Genomic DNA, 19,139 nt, shown 5'->3' with positions numbered 1-19,139 from the left:
ACGACGGCACTATAAAGGGGAAGTTCCATTCGGATGGCGCCACCCTTTGGGATGCTTTTGCCGATTTCGTGTTACCGCGTGTTAGTAAAAGTTTGGTGAGAGACGATTTGCGCTTTTCAGTCTGTTACAGCGTGACGAATGTGCTATCTCCATTACAAACGCTAGTTTTACCAGAACGAGTGCTCCCGTCTCATAACTTGCTTCTGAGCATGCACGTTTTTTTCCAGTCGTTAAAGTGTACACACGACCGTTTTTCACGACGTGAAAAACTACGAAAAAAAATAAAGCATGTTCTAAATTTTTAATAGCCATTTTTCACGTCAAGAAAAATGCTCTGGATCACACGATCGTTTTTAATGACCAATTTAAAAAAAAAAAATTTTCTCGTCAGGAAAAACGGTCATGTGTACGCAGCATTAGAGTTAGTTTTTGGCTACATTCACACCAGTGATTTACAGATTAGTTAGGTGAGGCTGTCAGCCCCATTCACTATAATGGTAGGCAACCGCAACTATTCGCAGCGGACAAATGTACTGCATACCTTTTCAAAATCATGATTTTTTGCAGATTCCAGTAAAGCTTCATCTATAAAAGAAAAATGAGAAATTAAATATGCACTAAGTAAACATTTACCCTTAAAAAAAAATCTTTAATTGTGACAGAAAACCAACGTGCACTTTGCACTGTATTCATAAACAGGTTAAACCCGCATAGTCAGTCCTATGATAATAATAGTATCAGGAATGGATATCCACACCTTGTACCAATCACTCACATAGAAAAAAGCTGATAAATGCGGATTCTATATGCTCACCTGGCTGGTAGTCGGAGATGTCATTTTCTGTCCTTTAAAAAGAGAGAGTAAAGAATAAAAATATATAAATAATGAGGGTTTATTTTAAAACGCAGCATGTGATCAATATAAATGTGCAAATCTGCTGAAAAAGTAACAGAAATCTAGGAACCTTCTGGAGCATAGTCACATGACCAATGTTGACGCACTGGTCATATGGTCTCTGCTAAATGGACCTGGCCATCAACTCTTCAGCTCCGCCATCTAAAGCCCCTCGTCAGAGACCTTTCCACAGGCAGAGACTGTGTGAGAAGTGCATTGGCACTGATCATGTGACCGGCCTGTCTTATTAATATTATAAGTACCGTATATACTCGAGTATAAGCCAAGTTTTTCAGCACATTTTTTTGTGCTGAAAATGCCCGCCTCGGCTTATACACGAGTCACCTTTTTTGCGCCTAATCTCCCAGACTTTGGGGACCCGGGACCGGCCGACCGTAGGTCCCCTGTTCTCTTCTACAAGTGTGCAAAGTTTGCTGTCTGGAGGACCTACGGCCAGGGAGCACCGATTTTTCAAAGCCGGGCACCCCTTCTATAAACTCCCATGTTAAACGTAAGTCGAGGGATGGACACAGTGAGGCACAGGGCAAAGTGAGGCACGGGCACAGTGAGGCACAGGCACAGTGAGGCATGGGCACAGTGAGGCAGTGTGGTTTCTCTGCAGAGGTCTGACACACCTCCAACTCTGCTTACTGAAGCAAAATTCAATAAGGAGAGTGGCAGTAGCAAGGGTAGGGAGCCAGGAACTCAGAGGACCAGCACACCTATATAAGCTTGTTGGACATCCTCACCAAAACCATGCAGTTATCCTCTACACTTGCAATACAACATGTGGTAAAACACTATACATGCATTGGCACACTGTAGTGCCTTTAATTTTTAATGGTGCCCCAATAAACCTACACCACTCAGCCTCGCTGCAACGCACTGCAGCACACAACTAGCAATGGGGTGCTCTGCAGAAAATGTCTTTTCATACTGTGGAATTATTAGTACCCTTCACTGATAACAGCTAAGATCGATAATTTAGAACGGTTTTGGTGTTCACAAACTTTTGTTCAAAGAGAGCCCTGGTGCCCAACCTGCAGCCCTTTGACACTTATTGAGGGTCCCTGCACCCCAGCCTGTGCTTTTGTTACCCAAGTTTTGACTCAGGCCTATGTTCTAGTAGTTAAAAAATACCTTAGTTTCTTTCTTTCACACCATGTAACTTTTTTTACTGTGCTGTCCATCCCTTTTATCTAACGTTTATTTTTCTTTGATCTTTTATTATGAAGCTTGCTGAGAGAGATGAACAGGGCGCAAGAACGTTTCTAGGAAGGGTTGCAGGGAGAACAGATGGAAAAGCATTTATTTGTAAAGAGGCTGTAATAACATTGATTTCCAGAAGTCACAAGTATTTTCTATGAATGTCTTATAAAGCATGGTAGTCTCCAACAACTTGTATAGCATGCATGCAGTCTGTGGCCACCTCATGTATCATTCCTGTAGTCTCTAGGCCACATCTTGATGGATTCCTATGGTTTCTGACCACCTCTTGTAAGATTCTTGCACTCTCTGACCATCTCTGTAGAATTCCTGCAGTCTCTTTACACCTCTTGCTGCATTCCCGTGTTCTCTGACCACCTCTTGTAGCATTCCCGTAGTCTCTGACCACCTCTTGCTACATTCCCATGTTTTCCGACCACCTCTTGCTGCATTCCCGTATTCTCTGACCACCTCTTGTAGCATTCTTGTAGTCTCTGACCACTACTTGTAGCATTCCTGTAGTCTCTTGCTGCATTCCTGTGTTCTCTAACCATATCTTTTAGCATTCCTGTAGTCTGTCCACCTCTGGTAGCATTCCTGCAGTCTCTGAGCATCTCTTGTAGCATTCCTGTGTTCTTTGACCATCTCTTGTAGCATTCCTGTAGTCTCTGACCACCTACTGTAGTGTTCCTGCAGTTTCTGAGCATCTCTTGTAGCATTCCTGTAGTCTCTTGCTGCATTCCTGTGTTCTCTAACCATATCTTTTAGCATTCCTGTAGTCTGTCCACCTCTGGTAGCATTCCTGCAGTCTCTGAGCATCTCTTGTAGCATTCCTGTGTTCTTTGACCATCTCTTGTAGCATTCCTGTAGTCTCTGACCACCTACTGTAGTGTTCCTGCAGTTTCTGAGCATCTCTTGTAGCATTCCTGTAGTATCTGGCCACCTCTTGTAGCATTCCTGTAGTCTCTGACCACCTCTTGCAGCATTCCTGTAGTCTCTGACCACCTCTTGCAGCATTCCTGTAGTCTCTGACCACCTCTTGCAGCATTCCTGTAGTCTCTGACCACCTCTTGCAGCATTCCTGTAGTCTCTGACCACCTCTTGCAGCATTTCTGTAGTCTCTGACCACCTCTTGTAGCATCTATGTAGTCCTACTATCTCTTGTAGCATTTTTGCAGTCTCTGACCACCTCGTGTAGCATCTCTGTAGTCTCTGCCCATCTCTTGGACATTCCTATAGTCTTTGACCACCTCCTTATAGCATTCCTGTAGTCTCTGGCCATCACTTGTATCTTTCCTGTAGTTTCTGACAATCTCCTGTACAATTCCTGTAGTATCTGACCACCTCTTGCAGCATTTCTGTTGTTTTTGAATATCTCCTGTAGTATGTCTGCTTTGTGTAGTATTACATTTACTGAATAATAAGTGTGCCCTTTTGGTGATGTAAGGTCGCCAATATTAAGACAATTGACAACCATTGAAATAGAGCAGGGGTCTCCAAACTTCCTAAAACAAAGGGCCGGTTTAATGTCCTTCAGACTTTAGGGGGGCCGGACTGTGGCCATCCCGAGTACAAAATGTCCCAGCAGCATCAGTGGGAGTAAGCAAACCCTCATCATTGCTTTCAGTGGTAGGAATTGTGCCCCATGGTTCGTGTCATTGGACACAATTGTTGGTGTCTTTGGGAGATACTGTGCCCCATTTTGGGTGTCATTGGGAGGAATTGTGCCCTTCATTGTTGTCAGTGAATAAAATAGCACCCCAGGGGCCATTTAAAAGCAAAGGGTCACATCTGGCCCCGGGCCGCAGTTTGGAGATCACTGAAATAGAGTATAAGAAACTGAGAGGTTTTTTTAATTTTCCAGCATCTACCAAAAAATGTAAAACGCCAGTTTTCAGCAGACTGACCTTTACAAAATGCCAATTTCTTTATTTTATTTATTTTAAAGAACCTTATGTAAACACGGCAAGGAAGTTTAGTTTTTATCATTTAATGTAGAACTCAGCCAGGGTGACTAAGACCATCAGGATTTGAACATGTCTATTACCCATCAGCACCAGGCCACAGCAATAATACGGCCAGCCGCCCCAAGCGTTTTATAGATTGCCTTGTGTAATAAGTATGAAGGATGATTTGCTTTGTTTAAACATTTCTATTAGGTCCAGATGCCGGTTGCACATGTAAGCATGCAAAACCATATCATTAAATCTCTCCACTTGTAAATCCTTCTGTATTATTTACATGCCACAAACTTTAAGACTGGGATTAGGAGGCCCACAAACCAAATTATAAAAATGCATTGCTGGCGAGGGAAAGTGGTCAAATGACATCGCCAAATCTAAAAAGCCCATCAACTGCTATTCTTCAAAAGCAGCTATTTGTGGTATTATTGTGCATCCTCCCTTTTTATTTTAAGCAAAACTCTGTTTTGTTTTATAAGATAACTGCACATTTATTGTAGATCATTTGGTATAAAACAAAGCAAAAAAAAAACCTGTTGTGCTTCTTAGTGCCGGTTCACACTACAGCGACTTGGGATCCGACTTGTGTCGCCCCAAGTCGTGCGACAGGAGAAATTCCATTGAAGTAAATGAGAGCCGTTTTAAAGTACACTACTTAAGTCGTTTCGACTTCAGAAAACGTTCCAGTACTACTTCAAGGCAACTTGTAGGCAACTTGTACACATTGATTTTAATGGAAGTTGCCTCAAAAGTTAGATCACTGTCTTAACTGAAGCAACTTTACATGGAAAAAAGAAATGTTCCTGGACTGCCGCACTCTGATAGGCGATTTATTGAAACAAAATGAACAAAGGATAAAATCCAAAGCTGTATAACATCCAACAATTCATGCAACACTGCAATCAATGGTAGAAAATGGACATAGGGGACAAAAAAGCTAACATGTTTCACATCATGGATAGATGCTTAGTCATAGCCAACTATGACTAAGCATCTATCCATGATGTGAAACATGTTAGCTTATGTAAACATGTTAACACGGGAATCATAAATCAGAGTGCGGCAGTCCAGGAACATTTCTTTTTTACATGGATCAGCACAGAGTCTGCACCTGTCAGTACTACAGAGCGGGAGCACAGCATGGGTCGCAGGGCTTGGAGCGGTACTCTTTTTCATTGAAGCAACTTTACAGGAAGATAAATTAGTTTACTCAGGCAAACCCCTCCCTCCCACAGAGCTGATTATTCTGCGATTGGCCACAGACAAATCATGTACACATATTCACAGACAAAGTCGCCTGTCCTGGAGACAACTTTAAGTTGCGTTGTAAGTTACTCCAAGTCGTGCTAAAGTCGCCTTGCAAAGTCGCGCTGTAAGTCGGGTTGCCCCTGTGTGAACTGGCACTTACGATGTGGCCTGCAAGCTTCCCGAGCTTGTGTTTGCAACCAGCTTTGCCGTTATACTGTAAATCGTGTTACTACTGGAGGAGGAGGGCGGGAGGCTTCTTTGGAGGTTGTCTAGAGCAGGTTTCTTTAGTTATGGCACCTTTTGAAATGAGGTCCCCATCACATCAGAATACATCAAAGTCCAAAGTTTCCCCGTTTGACATCAGAGTCCTCATTTCCCCACACTTTTCACAACAGACTCTTTAGCCTCCCACCCCTTCAAATCAGGGTTCTTACTTTACCCTCTAATGCCTCGTACACATGACCGGTTTTCCCGGCAGGAAAACTGGCATGGGAGCTTTTGGCCAGGAATCTCGGCCGTGTGTATGCTCCATCGCAGTTTTCCCGACAGGAAAACTGCGAAAAAAAAAAAAAAAGAGAACATGTTTTCTTTCTTCCCACTGGGATCCCTGGCACACTTTTTCCTGCCGGGAAAACCGGTCGTGTGTATGCTTTCCCGTGGGGAAAAAAACGTGCATGCTCAGAATCAAGTATGAGACGGGAGCGATCGTTAAAAACTAGTGTTGGGAATGGAGATAGCACATTTGTCACGCTGTAACGGACTGAAAAGCACGAAGACTGAAAAGCGCGAATCGTCTCTCACCAAACTTTTACCAACACGAGGATCAGCAAAAGCAGCCCAAAGAGTGGCGCCGTTCGAATAGAACTTCCCCTTTATACTCCCGTTGTACTTCACCGCGCTTTGGACGGGTGGTATTTGGCTTGAACGTGTGTATGCAAGGCAGGCTTGAGAGGAATCCCATCGGGAAAAACTTGTTTTTTTTTCCTGCTGAGAAAAGCGGTCGTGTGTACGAGGCAAGAGTCTTTAGCTACATTCATAAAGAGTTAGGCCTGCTTATCAGTAGATACACGAGCTAACTCGGAATCTGCGCCGACCTAAGTTTAAGTGTATTCTCAAACTGAGATACACTTAAACCTATCTAAGATACGACGGCTTGCGCCGTCGTATCTTAGGGTGCAGTATTTAGGCTGGCCGCTAGGTGGCGCTTCCATTGCGTTCGGCGTAGAATAGGTAAATCACTAGATACGTTGATTCACGAACGTACGTCCGCCCGTCGCAGTAAAGATACGCCGTTTACGCAAGGCATTTTCAGGCGTAAAGTTATTCCATCAAATAGCTGGACTAGTAATGTTAAGTATGGCCGTCGTTCCCGCGTCGAAATTTGAGAATTTTACGTTGTTTGCGTAAGTCGTCCGTGAATAGGGCTGGACGTAATTTACATCCACGTCAAAACCAATACGTCCTTGCGGCGTACTTTGCAATAGACCCCCACTGCGTTGCCACTGAAAAAATATATATATATACATACATACATATACACACACATATATATATATATACACACACTATCAACACATTTTTTCTTTTTCTGTAAGTGATTACATAACCTCTGTTCTCAGCTGCACATGAGGCTTTGAGGGGTGGGGGTGGAGATTGCAGGGGGGGGGGGGGGCGTCATGTCAGCAGAAGGCAGAGAAACAGCCTTACACTGACCTTCCCAGTTAGGAGTTGTGCAGAGGGGTCTGCACAAGTCCTGGTCATTGGAAAACTAACCACACTAAGACGGATGTGCTCTAATGCCTAGTGTGGTCACTCAAATAGGAAATCGGAGGGACTGGCAGGATCACCAGGTATTTTACAGAAAGGAAGCAATACAGAGTGAACTGCATACTTTTTAAAGGGTAACTCCACTTTCATGGGGAAAAAAATAGCAAATCGATAAAAAATAAATATATATATAGTGTATACAATTGTGACAAGTCATATAATAATAATATTATAATGTAATTGAATGTTATTAAAAATTACCTTTCCTTTTCAAATCGGTAGCTCTGTAATTTTCAGAAAAATGCAATGCAATATGGCAACATAGAGAATGTGTACAGAACGCCCCCAAGAAACATAGTTTCCTGCTTGTGTGATTGGCTCATTGATTTTCCCAGAAGTCTACACTAAGATAGAAGACAGATTTTTGGCTTCCCCTGCAACAAAAATGTCATTTTTGGTAGGATCTTCCCAATAGGAAATAACATCTAAAGGGATGCAGCCCCAGCAGCTTTCCTCATTAGTGCCCTGATTCTGCAGCAGCTGGTTGATAATCATGAAACCACTCCCATTAGACTCACACCGCACAGGGGCACACAGGAACAAACAGGGATTTCTTCAGAATAATAAAAGGTAGTAATCAGCCACAAAGTTTGTTAAAATCCCTGCAATGTACATAGAGCACCCAGAGGGGAATGTTTTTTATACTCAAGAAAAGTGGAGTTACGCTTTAAGTACACAATATCAGACACGTCAAATGTTGGTGTAACATACACTTTAAATGATAGTCTTTCTTTCACAGTGAACTTCAAAACAATATTTGATCATTTTGTCACACTGCCTGATTTGGGTGCGCGTTTGTTGGGAAAATTGAATAATCCTATAAATGCAATTTATATTCATGTGTTGGTGTTCTTGCTGCCTTGTGTCTTCAGAGTTATATTATAATTGGTTTTGATTGGTACAGGCTGCCAGTCTGGTGCACTTAGAGCCAAACTGAAAACAGATGTAGATTTAAGTTGTTTGCAGCAGTGAAAACAACAACTAGGAAAACAAAGTCTCTAGCACAAGCTACACCGGTAAAATCTGGAGCTTAGGCTGCCTGGAACATATTTAACCAATGAATCTGTTGACCTACAATAAACTGAACCCATCATGCCTTTCTAGTTATAATAAAAGCATAGGAATGGGAATGGGTGTTCTCGTTCACCAGATCATTTCTGTGCTCCTATGAAGAACCATTCAACACTTCCGTGCCATTGGTAGGTCCATCTCACAGAGAAGTTAAAAAGAATGGTAACTGCAGGTAGGTACCTCCACTTTAACATTAATATATCAAAAGGTCAGGATTGGTTCCCTTTAATTTGTTCCCACCCAGGCCAAATTTGACATTTCTCTCCTACATATAAAAATATGTATTCTTTTGCTAGAAAATTATTTAGAACCCCCACGTTTTTTTTTTTTTTTATTAACAGGGACCCTAGAGAATAAAACTGTGACCGTTGCAATTTGTTATGTCACACGGTATTTGTGCAGCGATTTTTCAAACGCAATAAAAAAAAAAAAAACTTCAATAAATTTTAATGCAAAAAAGCACAATATATAACCCATTATTTTTGTAAAATATAAAAAGATGATGTTACTCTGAGTAAATAGATACTGTGACAGGAAGTCAGGTAAATCTGTGGGTGTTGTCACAGACGGGACATACATTTCTGCCTTGTTTAGACAATACACCAATTGTTATTAGGCGTCGGCTGCAAAAATAGCCAGAAAAGGCTAAAAGCCGTTGAAAAACTTCAGCTGTTTAGAATCAGAATCAAGTATGAGACGGGAGCGATCGTTAAAAACTAGTGTTGGGAATGGAGATAGCACATTTGTCACGCTGTAACGGACTGAAAAGCACGAAGACTGAAAAGCGCGAATCGTCTCTCACCAAACTTTTACCAACACGAGGATCAGCAAAAGCAGCCCAAAGAGTGGCGCCGTTCGAATAGAACTTCCCCTTTATACTCCCGTTGTACTTCACCGCGCTTTGGACGGTGAAGGAGGAGGACTTGTGCTAGAATAATTGCTTTCGCTCTGAGGCTTGCGACAATACCTCACATGTGTGGTGCGAACACTGTTTACAAATGCAGTCGCTGTCCTTTTAATTTTTTATCACATTTATTCCTATTCACAAGAAATGTAGATATCCCTTGTGATAGAAATAAGGCTTACAGGTCTATAAGACCCCAGATATCTTCTCTACCCTGTAAAGCATAAGGTAAAATACAATGATCTCTGCTTTCTAGGGGAAAACAATGGCAGTGTTTACATCTGCCAGAACCCAAAGTGAGGTTATAACATTGCTTTCGGCCTCTCGGGGTCATAAGTGATAGTCGGGGACAAACCGGACCTCGGCCAGCTCTGTGGTAACCTGGCTCTACCGTTTGATCAAATTTCCGGCTTCCTGATTTCATGGGAGAGGCCAGAGAGGTGCCGATAGGCAGCGGGCGGGGGGTTAGCTCCACAACATCATATGACGTCATGGGGGCTGGAAGTGGTTAAAAGAGAAGTGTGGGATCAAAAATAAATCTAACATACATACTCACCTATGTGGCTGTAGCCGTTTCTACTTTAAATTTACAAGTTTACAAAGGATGCTAGCAAAATTATGGGGGTTGACCAGAGCAATGGTCTCAAAGAAATATCTAAAATGGGCATGAAAGTAAAAGAAAAGTAAAAAAAAAAGTTAAAAAAAGTTAAAGAAAACTTTTTTGCAACATAATGCTTTTTGTGGATGTAATGAATGCCAACTAGCCATCACCCTGTTCTGATCTCACCACATGGATAAGTCACAATGCACAAAAGCCATGACCATACTACTCCTGGAAAGTACCTCTGCTTGCACGTGTCTCCTTTCTTGGTCACAGAGCTGTTGATACACATCCTGCCTGCATGCGGAAATCCATTATGAGGCTCCGTAAGTTCGGGGGATTCAGGAGGAGATGATGGCGGGAGCATCGGGAACTGGAAGTGTGGGTTGGTATTGGTCGGCTGGTCTTTAGAATTGGGCAGTGCTGGGGAAGTGCCTACAGACTGGGTAATGATCAGCTCCGGGTCCAAAACATACAACTCATCCTGGCAGATTTCCAGCACGTAGTTCAGGTGCTCCTAGAAAAGAATGGGGAAAGGTAATATGATGATTAGATAGATGCTGTACCAACAGCCTCCATTACCACAGTCTTAAAATGCATCTGAATTCAAATAGGTTTCTGCACATGTTCCTGTTAAGTTAACAAGTTTAATTGCTTATATTTCTTTTTTTAATAAAATATATATATATATATATATATATATATATATATATATATATATATATATATATATATATATATATATAGCTTTTATCAGCAAGGTACATTCCCAGGCACTTCTATTACTAGGATGACAACGCTTGATCAGTTCAGCTGAAGAGTGGTCACTCTTTCTGGTGCACAGTAGACTGGCAAGGCTGGAGTCACTGCAGTTAAAGCGGGAGTTCACCCAATTAGGTTATTTTTTCTCTTTTCCCCTTAGATGCATGCTCGTTTTGTCTAGGGGAATCGGCTAGTTGTTTTAAAATATGAGCTGTACTTACCGTTTACGAGATGCATCTTCTCCGTCGCTTCCGGGTATGGGTCTTCGGGAGCGGGCGTTCCTTCTTGATTGACAGTCTTCCGAGAGGCTTCCGACGGTCGCATCTATCGCGTCACTCGTAGCCGAAAGAAGCCGAACGTCGGCTCTATACTGCGCCTGCGCACCGACGTTCGGCTTCTTTCGGAAAATCGTGACGCGATGGATGCGACCGTCGGAAGCTTCTCGGAAGAGTGTCAATCAAGAAGGAACGCCCAGTCCCGCAGCCCATACCCGGAAGCGGCGGAGAAGATGCATCTCGTAAACGGTAAGTACAGCTCATATTTTAAAACAACTAGCCGATTCCCCTAGACAAAACGAGCATTCATCTAAGGGGAAAATGTGTTCTCTATGGGTGAACCTCCGCTTTAAATGGAGACATTCAGCTACCTCTGAAGTGCACACACATCCGCAGGAAGATCCTAAAAATGAGTCCATAGGACGTTCACAGCGATGAAAGAGAAACATGAACAAAATAAGGGAAAACAAAAGTGATCCAATCTTGCATTGCGGACAAGTCCTCTACAAAACTAGGTATTTTTTTGCAAGAGTTTAGTTTTACTTTTAACTCCATTGTTCTTTTAAAAGAGTTGCGTAGAGTGACTAAAGGCACCCAGGTTAGATCTAATACACTCTGGGGCCCATTTAGAATTGAGAGCTGATAACACTAACTGCTCACTATTATCCTCTGCACACTGCAGTCCACATTTTATGACCAATTTGTAAAATGTGGGCTATGGCGTTGAGCCCGAGGTCCTATACTGAGATCCCTCTATAGCGATAACCCCATGGGGGGACCCATGACTGTAGAATAACTGGTCATGTGACTTTGACAGGTCAAGTGACTGGGCCCATTTTTTTGCTCCTCCCATTCACTTTTATTACTTAAAAAACAAGCCTGATCAGATATGCCCCCTCTTCCTCTGCAATACAACCCTATGCGAAGACACCTGTGATAAGGGAAGCATAGAGCACTGGAGAGGAAGGGCAGGAAGAAGCATTTTTACTTTGAAACAGAACTATAATGAGTTAAACGAGGTGTGAGAGTCAGTTTGGGCTTTAATAGCAAGTCGAGGTCTGCAGTGTCTAGACATATCCCTATCTACAATCTACCCAACAGGGCATTGTAAGGCAGTAATGGAGGTGTTTTCAGGTTATCTGCCTTTGTCCTATTCACCATCTATACCACCACCCTTGGGATATCCTGAAATAAGCATCTGTGAAAGATTTAAACGTAGTTTCTTACCTGAGCTCTATCAATCCTATAGAACCGGTCAGCAGTGGTGGCTGCAAGAGAGAAACAAAACCAATTTTTTTATCTGGAGGTTTTAAATGCAATGCCACACCATTAGCAAAACATTTTCCACAGCAAATTATTACATACTACCAAGATAATTAAGATTTTAAGATAGTTGATCACATGATCCTTAAACAATTGCCCTGCTGAACTGGAACAAAACGGTATGGGTGTCACTTTTGTGACATCGTGTCCATTCATTTTTTTCTTGCTTCTTGTAACTGACATGTGTTGGGAAGGTGGATGTAAGCGGACGTGCATTCGTTTACAGCCTTTTACCTCTGATCTGTCATGTTTAGGTCCATAAAACAGAAAGGGACGCAAACGTTTTTTTTTTTTTTTTTTTTTTAGACCTAGACAGAGTTGGATGTAAAAGGATACCGTAGATCCATTCACATCTGGCTGCCCACAGACTAATGCCCCATATACACGATCCAAAAATCGTACGAAAATCCCGTTTTCGAATCGATCGTACGATAATCGGATCGTTAGTACAGAGCTTTCGAGAGCCGATCATGACAGTTTATGCGATATTATTCTATCGGACATGCGCGGATTTTTTTTCCGTACGATGCCAGATTGTAAGATTTTCGTTTACTCAGTACAGCTGCCGTTCGAAATGCAATACAAATGCATCACAACACATAACATCACTTCCAATTTTTTATTGTGTCGTACAAGAATTTTCGTGACTTTAGTAAACTCATCAGATTTGACCTGAGATTAGCATGCAAAAAAAAAGGGACAATCATTCGTCCAATAATCTCATCGTGTGTACGGGGCTTAAAACTGAGCTTCAAATCTCCCTGAAAAAACTGACAGGCGAATCCAATCACAACATTCACCTGGAAGATCCCAAAACTGAGAAACAACATTTAGACAAGTGCACTTTAATACTCACAATCCAAGAAGCACCATTTCGGGGACAGCTTTTGTGACGAGACAATTTGAGGTTTGCTTGTTCCATCCTCCTGAGCACACAGAAAAAAATAGCATTAGTAGAGTATAGGAACGTGCTAGGAAAGCCTAAATGTCAGCGCACAACACCAAACACTGCTAGAAAAGCACGCACATACATCCAAGGTCACTAATACAGTAAAGCGCTATATTAAACTACTGGCTTTCTATAGATAATCTTGCAAGAAAGAGCTTTGCAGAGGGAACATCAATGGTCACATTTTTTTTTTTATCACCCAATATTTTATTACCAAGAAAAATAGGCTCTTTTTATATTAAAAGTTTCTCCGGGAGAGGAATAAAAGGTAACCGTACATTTACCGCAAAGCCCTTATCCTTCCTCACTCTCCTCATCAAACACGTCCACCCAATATCAGATCATGCATACAGAGAACACCCTGGTCACTGCTTTGCTATGAATAGGACAAGGCACCATTTATAGCCTGCAGCATCTTGACGTTCCTCTGGTATGCCTGCTGTACACCAAGTTGGTCATAGGGAACAAAGGTTACCCTAATCTTTAGCCCTGGACAAACATTATTATCTATGGATAGACCTGGAGCATGGTCAGCATGCCGGAGATAACTCTGCTCCAACAAGGCCAGAGAAATGACAAGCGTTTTATACCTGTATCATGTATGAGCAAGTTTGATGTGAAGGGTGTAGGGGAGCAGACATGGGTTTTGGGGTAAATGTACCAAGACAACTTCTGTAGATTTTTTAACCAGATTTGAATTTCAAAAATGATTATCTCAAGGCAACCTGCCACCAATGGTTTGTTTGCTTTAAATTGATTGCTAGTAGGGTCAGTCACCAAAAGTGAAGAAATTACCTGATGATACTTCCATGTATGAGGAGCATGTGACAGTGCCAATGCTTGGTGATTGGAACAAGTGCTGGTACATGGCAGGGAGAGTCCTTAGCTCTGTGTAAGCTCTGTCTGGAGTAATGTGGAGCATGTACAGGGCTTTTTTGTTTCTCTCAATCCTGGTGGAAGAATGGAGCAGTGGGACTAAAGTGAAGAAAGAAGGTATATGCTGCAGAGGAAGGGGTAACTGCAGTCCAATAACCTCTATGTGAGAGCTTAAAGTGGTTGTAAACCCTCATTTACAACTTAATGTTACAGGTAAGCCTATATTAAGACTTACCTGTAGCTAAAAAGGAAATCTCCTAAACCTGCACGATTTAGGAGCAACGATGAGCTCCAGCGTGTTCGCATCGTGCACATGCAGAGCCCGCCAGGAAGTCTGCACGGCGCTGTGCTAACACAGCCAGGGAGACATTGTCCCGATGCTCGGCTGCAGAGATTGGGAAATGTCTCCCTGGCTGTGATTAGCGCAGCACCGTGCAGACTTCCTGGCGGGCTCTGCACGTGCACGATGCGAACACGCTGGAGCTCATCCCTGTAGATATCCCTGTATTTGCATGTGCCGACGTCATGCAGCACATGCGCTCTTAAGCCAACTGAAGCGATGGCACTATGTGCCGTTGCTTCAGTTGTACTGTGCCGTTGTCGTGGAAGTGACGTCATCGCGGCTCCAGCAAATCACAGCGCCGGAGCCGCGAGATCCGGAAGTCACTCTGGGACAACATGTTGGTGGCCTCGATCGGAGATATATAAAACATAAACAGCTAGTATGCTATGCATACTAGCCGATTATGCCTTTGTCTTGCAGGATGTTTATTTTTTTCATTTTTGAACATTTTTAAAGCAGAACCTCACCCAAAAGGGTATGTTTTGCTTTTTCTCCACCCCCCACCACTACATTTTTTTCCAGGGAAGAGTGGGTACCTAGTTTTGACAGATGTCCAAACGATCTGAGCATAAGTTCTACCCCCCCCCCCCCTTCTGGGACACGACACAGTAGGCAATGATAAAGCACAAGACGTGTGAAACAAGTTAAAGTAACTGTAAAGTCTCTCTTTTTTTTTATTACAAATATGTTATACTTATCTGCTCGGTGCAATGGATTTGCACAGAGCAGCCTGGATCCTCCTCTTCTCGGCTCCCTCTTCATTCCTCCTGGCCCCTCCCTCCTGTCGAGTGCCCCCACAGCAAGCAGCTTGCTATGGGGGCACCCGAGCCGAGTTGCAGCTTCTTGTGTCCATTCAGACATGGAACTGCAGTTTGGCCCCGCCCTTCTCTCTCCTGATCAGCTAACTGACTTTGATCGACAGCAGCGGGAGCCAATGGCGCCACTGCTGTCTCTCAACCAATCAGGAGGGAGAGTCCCAAGTGGCCAGGGACATCGCTGGATAGAGATGGAGCTCAGGTAAGTATTCAGATCGGCTCAGGGGGGCTACTACACAGAAGTTTTTCTATCTTAATGCATTAAGATAAAAAACCTTCTGCCTTTACATCCCCCTTTAATTCTTGAACAACTGGAGGGCCATAGTTTGGAGACCTCTGCTATAGATGAATGAATGGACCACCTATCACAACATTCAAAATCTCACTATTCTACCTTTCTGCATAAGTGACATGGAAGGCTGGTCAGTTAGCTGACAAGGGCAACAAGAACTGGTTTTAGCTAAATGCAATTTTAAACAAGGTCCACCATCACTGCTAAACACTGCCATTCCCCTAGGTTGGATGTCAAGGGGGGCTGACACAAATCTGAAGTCTTAGCCATGATAAGATGAAGTGCAAGAGCAGGGAGAGCCGACACGTTGCATGTACTTTTCACACAAGGAAGCACACAAGTCACTAGCACATATGTTGCACAAGGCACACAGGAATGGCACACATTTTTAGAGCTGGTTCTACACACACCTTTAGGTCGAGACGCTGTAATATTGTGGGGTACGCAGGAAAGTCCTGGAGAGAAAGAGTCAAATCATCTTATCCCCAATATCTGACAGCTTTCATAACCATATACCACCTCTGCTATGAACCTTTTTATTTTATCAGTTCATATTAGTGCAATCAGTTACTGTCAGCCTGATCTGAAACTTCAGCAAGTGGACAGAAGATGTAAACATTTTTTTTACTAGGAATTCTCAAACTCCTATGTAGACAGAGAATGCCAACAAAATTCCCAACAGGACCTATGCAGCTTCAAATGTCACCTGCATGCTCACAGCTTTGTAATGAGAGATGGGGTTCTAACCCTACTCCTGTAAGCTGCCTAAAGCCGTGTAACACTCTAACAGGTTATTATTTTGTACAACCCAGCAGGCTGCAGGAAAACAAAAATTGTTGGCTCCGCTGGGAGACACTGTACTAACCATGCAAGGTTAGTCCAGCGATCTCCCCTCGCTGTTCTGTTAGGATGACGCCCCCCGCCAGGACACCCGATCAGCCCTCTCTGCCATTGGCTGAGAGCACTGATCGGGATTCATCGACTGCTGGTTTTCCAGGATGCACGTCTGACAGAAGCCGGACAAACAGCTGGCTTCTGTCGGACAGACCGACATACAGACGAGCAGAACGTCTGATTTTGTATTTATTTTTTTGAACCGCCAAATGTCTCCCGACGTTCTGCCCGTGCGTACCTGGCTTAAGATCTCCCCCTCCAGCATCTGGTGCCTGAAAGCATGCTAAACCAATGTTTCTCCACTCCAGTCCTCAAGGCGCCCCAACAGGCCATGTTTTAAGGCTTTCCATTATTTTGCACAGGTGATTTTCACTGCTTTAGTAATTACCACAGCTTTAGTAATTACCATCTGAGGGAAATCCTGAAAACATGACCTGTTGCTAGACACTGTGCTAGACTAAAGCTGTCCATACTTGGTTTCATTTTTTTCATTCAGCCAGTGGAACATTCTAGGTGGACGCGGGAATCCTCGCTTCTGTGTCATTGTATTCTAACAGCAAGGAGACCCCCCTACCGTCAGAACACGCTGATCAGCGCTGCAGCAGGATGGCTGCATGAACTGGCCGAAGGGAAATTTTTCAACAAGCTGGTTCATGAGAAAATCGATCAATAACATTGACTTCTCGTTATTAGAAACAGCCAAATCGTCTGCATGCGCCGATCGAAGCAACATTTTCCAACACTCTGAATTACAGTGGAACCTTGGATTATGAGTAACGCGGTTAACAAGTGTTTTGCATAACGAGCAACTTTCTTTTTTAAATTCTGACTCGGTTTACGAGTGTTGTCTCGCAAAAACGAGCAGAATTCAAGATAATGGGGTGTGCAGTACGGCATTTGGCCAGAGGTGCGGGGGCGCCGGTGTCACTCAGAACCGTTCGGAATTACTCGGAAATACTCAGTTCCCGAACCTTTCCGAGATCAGCCGAGCTGTCCCAGAGTATTTCCGAGGCTCTCCGGAACGGATTATGCTTGTAATCCAAGGTTCCACTGTATAATACCTTCTCAAGAAAGGGATTGGCCATAGATGGATTGAAATTCGTCTGGTTCCTGCTGAACAAAAAAAAAATGACCCAATTCCCCCATCTACACAGTTTAGGTGGATGAGTGAATTCTGGCTGCTGTGTCAGTCATTGTATTCTGACAGCAGGCACCCCCTGTTGTCAATATACACTGATCAGCACTGCAACCAATTGGCTGCATGCGCTGACTGAAGCTAAATTATCTAACAAGACGCTTCATGAGAAATCGGTCGATAGATTGAATTTTCATGAAAGGATGCAGTCCATAGATGGATCAATATGTGTTTGATTCCGGCTAAACAAAAAGAAAAACCTTAACTGATTCTCCCATCCACACATTCGAAGGTGGAAGAGGGGAATCCTTCTCACTTCGCTATTGTATTCTGACAGTGGGCATTTCTCGCTGTCTGATCAAAGCTGCCTTGGAACGGACTGAACGTTCGAAGATTTAGAAAATTTACAACCCCATTGACGTCTATGGGACTTGAACGTTCGAATTCAAAAGTGCTAATTTTAAAGCCTAATATGCAAGTTAGTCGTAAAACTTCTTTGAGAACCCGGGTCTTGCCCCAGGGAACATGTATTAATGGAAAAAAAGTTTTAAAAACGGTCGTTTTTTTCAGGACTCCTGAAAAAACAACCGTTTTTAAAACTTTTTTCCATTGATACACGTTCCCTGGGGCAAGACCCGGGTTCTCAAAGACGTTTTGACAGGCATACTATAGACACCCAGCAGGTACAATATTTAAAGGAATTTTTAATTTTTTTAATTTTTTTTTTATTTAAGCATCATTAAAATCACTGCTCCTGAATCTTTAGGCGCAAACTACAGAGCACACGGCCAGTAAACACCAAGTAGCTTTAGGTGCAAACTACAGAGGACACAGGCAATAAACCACGTAAGAATACTGCAGCTAGCACAATCACCTGCCTGCCAGTAAATTAGGAAGAACTGATCTAGCTAAACTATACAGTGTATAAATATATGTACAACACCTGGGATGTATATATATCCTCTACACACTGTAACATTAACTGACTAGCCTGCCTGCTCTATCTACCTGCACAAAATGACACTCTCTCTGTCCTCTGTTAAACACCGCAACACACTACACAAGGCCGACCTGCAGGCGGCCTTTTATATTGTGGGGCGTGTACTAAACCCCCTGAGCCATAATTGGCCAAAGCCACCCTGGCTTTGGCCAATTATTGCTCTCTGTTTTTTGCAAGCTGTGATTGGCCAAGCATGTGGGTCATAGTGCATGCTTGGCCAATCATCAGCCAGCGATGCCGCAGTGAATTATGGTCTGTGAAACGTAACTCGAATTTGGCGCGAACGACCCGTTTTGTTCGTATTTCGACGAACGATCGAACATACAAATACGAAGCACATCCCTATTCATGAGCAATCGAGTGATAAATTGACTTCTCATGAATGGGAATGGCCCTAGATGGATTGAAATTCAGCTGGTTCCTGCTGAACAAAAAAAAAAAAGAACAGATTTTCCCATCCACACAGTGGAGGTGGATGAGGGAATCCTCCTGCTGTGTCATTTTATGCTGACAGTGGGCATCCCCTGTTGTCAGTATACAGTGATCAGAGCTGCAGCTGATTGAAGCAAAACTTCCCAAGTCAGTTCAGGAGAAATCGATCGATAGATTGACTTCATGAACGGGAACGGCCATAGATCGTTCGAAATTTGACCACTACCTGCTGAACTGACCACATTTCCATTCATATATGGCCAGCTTTAAAGTATTGTGCAGTGAAATAGAGCCTGATGGCGTGAGGCAAACACCCTTTACTGTTTATTT

General features: G+C 43.1%; 1 protein-coding gene across 4 annotated transcripts in view; it reads right to left on the bottom strand.

Moving 5' to 3' along the window:
* The window catches only part of LOC120917125 (diacylglycerol kinase zeta-like), a 274,751-nt gene that overhangs the window by 17,345 nt on the left and 238,267 nt on the right, over positions 1 to 19,139 (bottom strand). For 3 of the 4 annotated variants that reach the window (XM_040328180.1, XM_040328183.1, XM_040328182.1), the window contains 6 exons: positions 15,759 to 15,803; positions 12,930 to 12,999; positions 11,978 to 12,018; positions 9,956 to 10,230; positions 815 to 846; positions 542 to 585 (listed from right to left, as the gene is read on the bottom strand). In XM_040328180.1, coding sequence (XP_040184114.1) covers positions 542 to 585; positions 815 to 846; positions 9,956 to 10,230; positions 11,978 to 12,018; positions 12,930 to 12,999; positions 15,759 to 15,803 — 507 coding nt within the window. The remainder of the gene's footprint in view (positions 1 to 541; positions 586 to 814; positions 847 to 9,955; positions 10,231 to 11,977; positions 12,019 to 12,929; positions 13,000 to 15,758; positions 15,804 to 19,139) is intronic. The other variant, XM_040328181.1, reaches the window with a different exon arrangement.

This window comes from Rana temporaria, chromosome 11 (genome assembly GCF_905171775.1).
Source record: "Rana temporaria chromosome 11, aRanTem1.1, whole genome shotgun sequence".
Lineage (NCBI taxonomy): Eukaryota > Metazoa > Chordata > Amphibia > Anura > Ranidae > Rana > Rana temporaria.
Note: the sequence above shows the minus strand (reverse complement) of the source record. Positions and strands in the feature narration are given on the sequence as shown.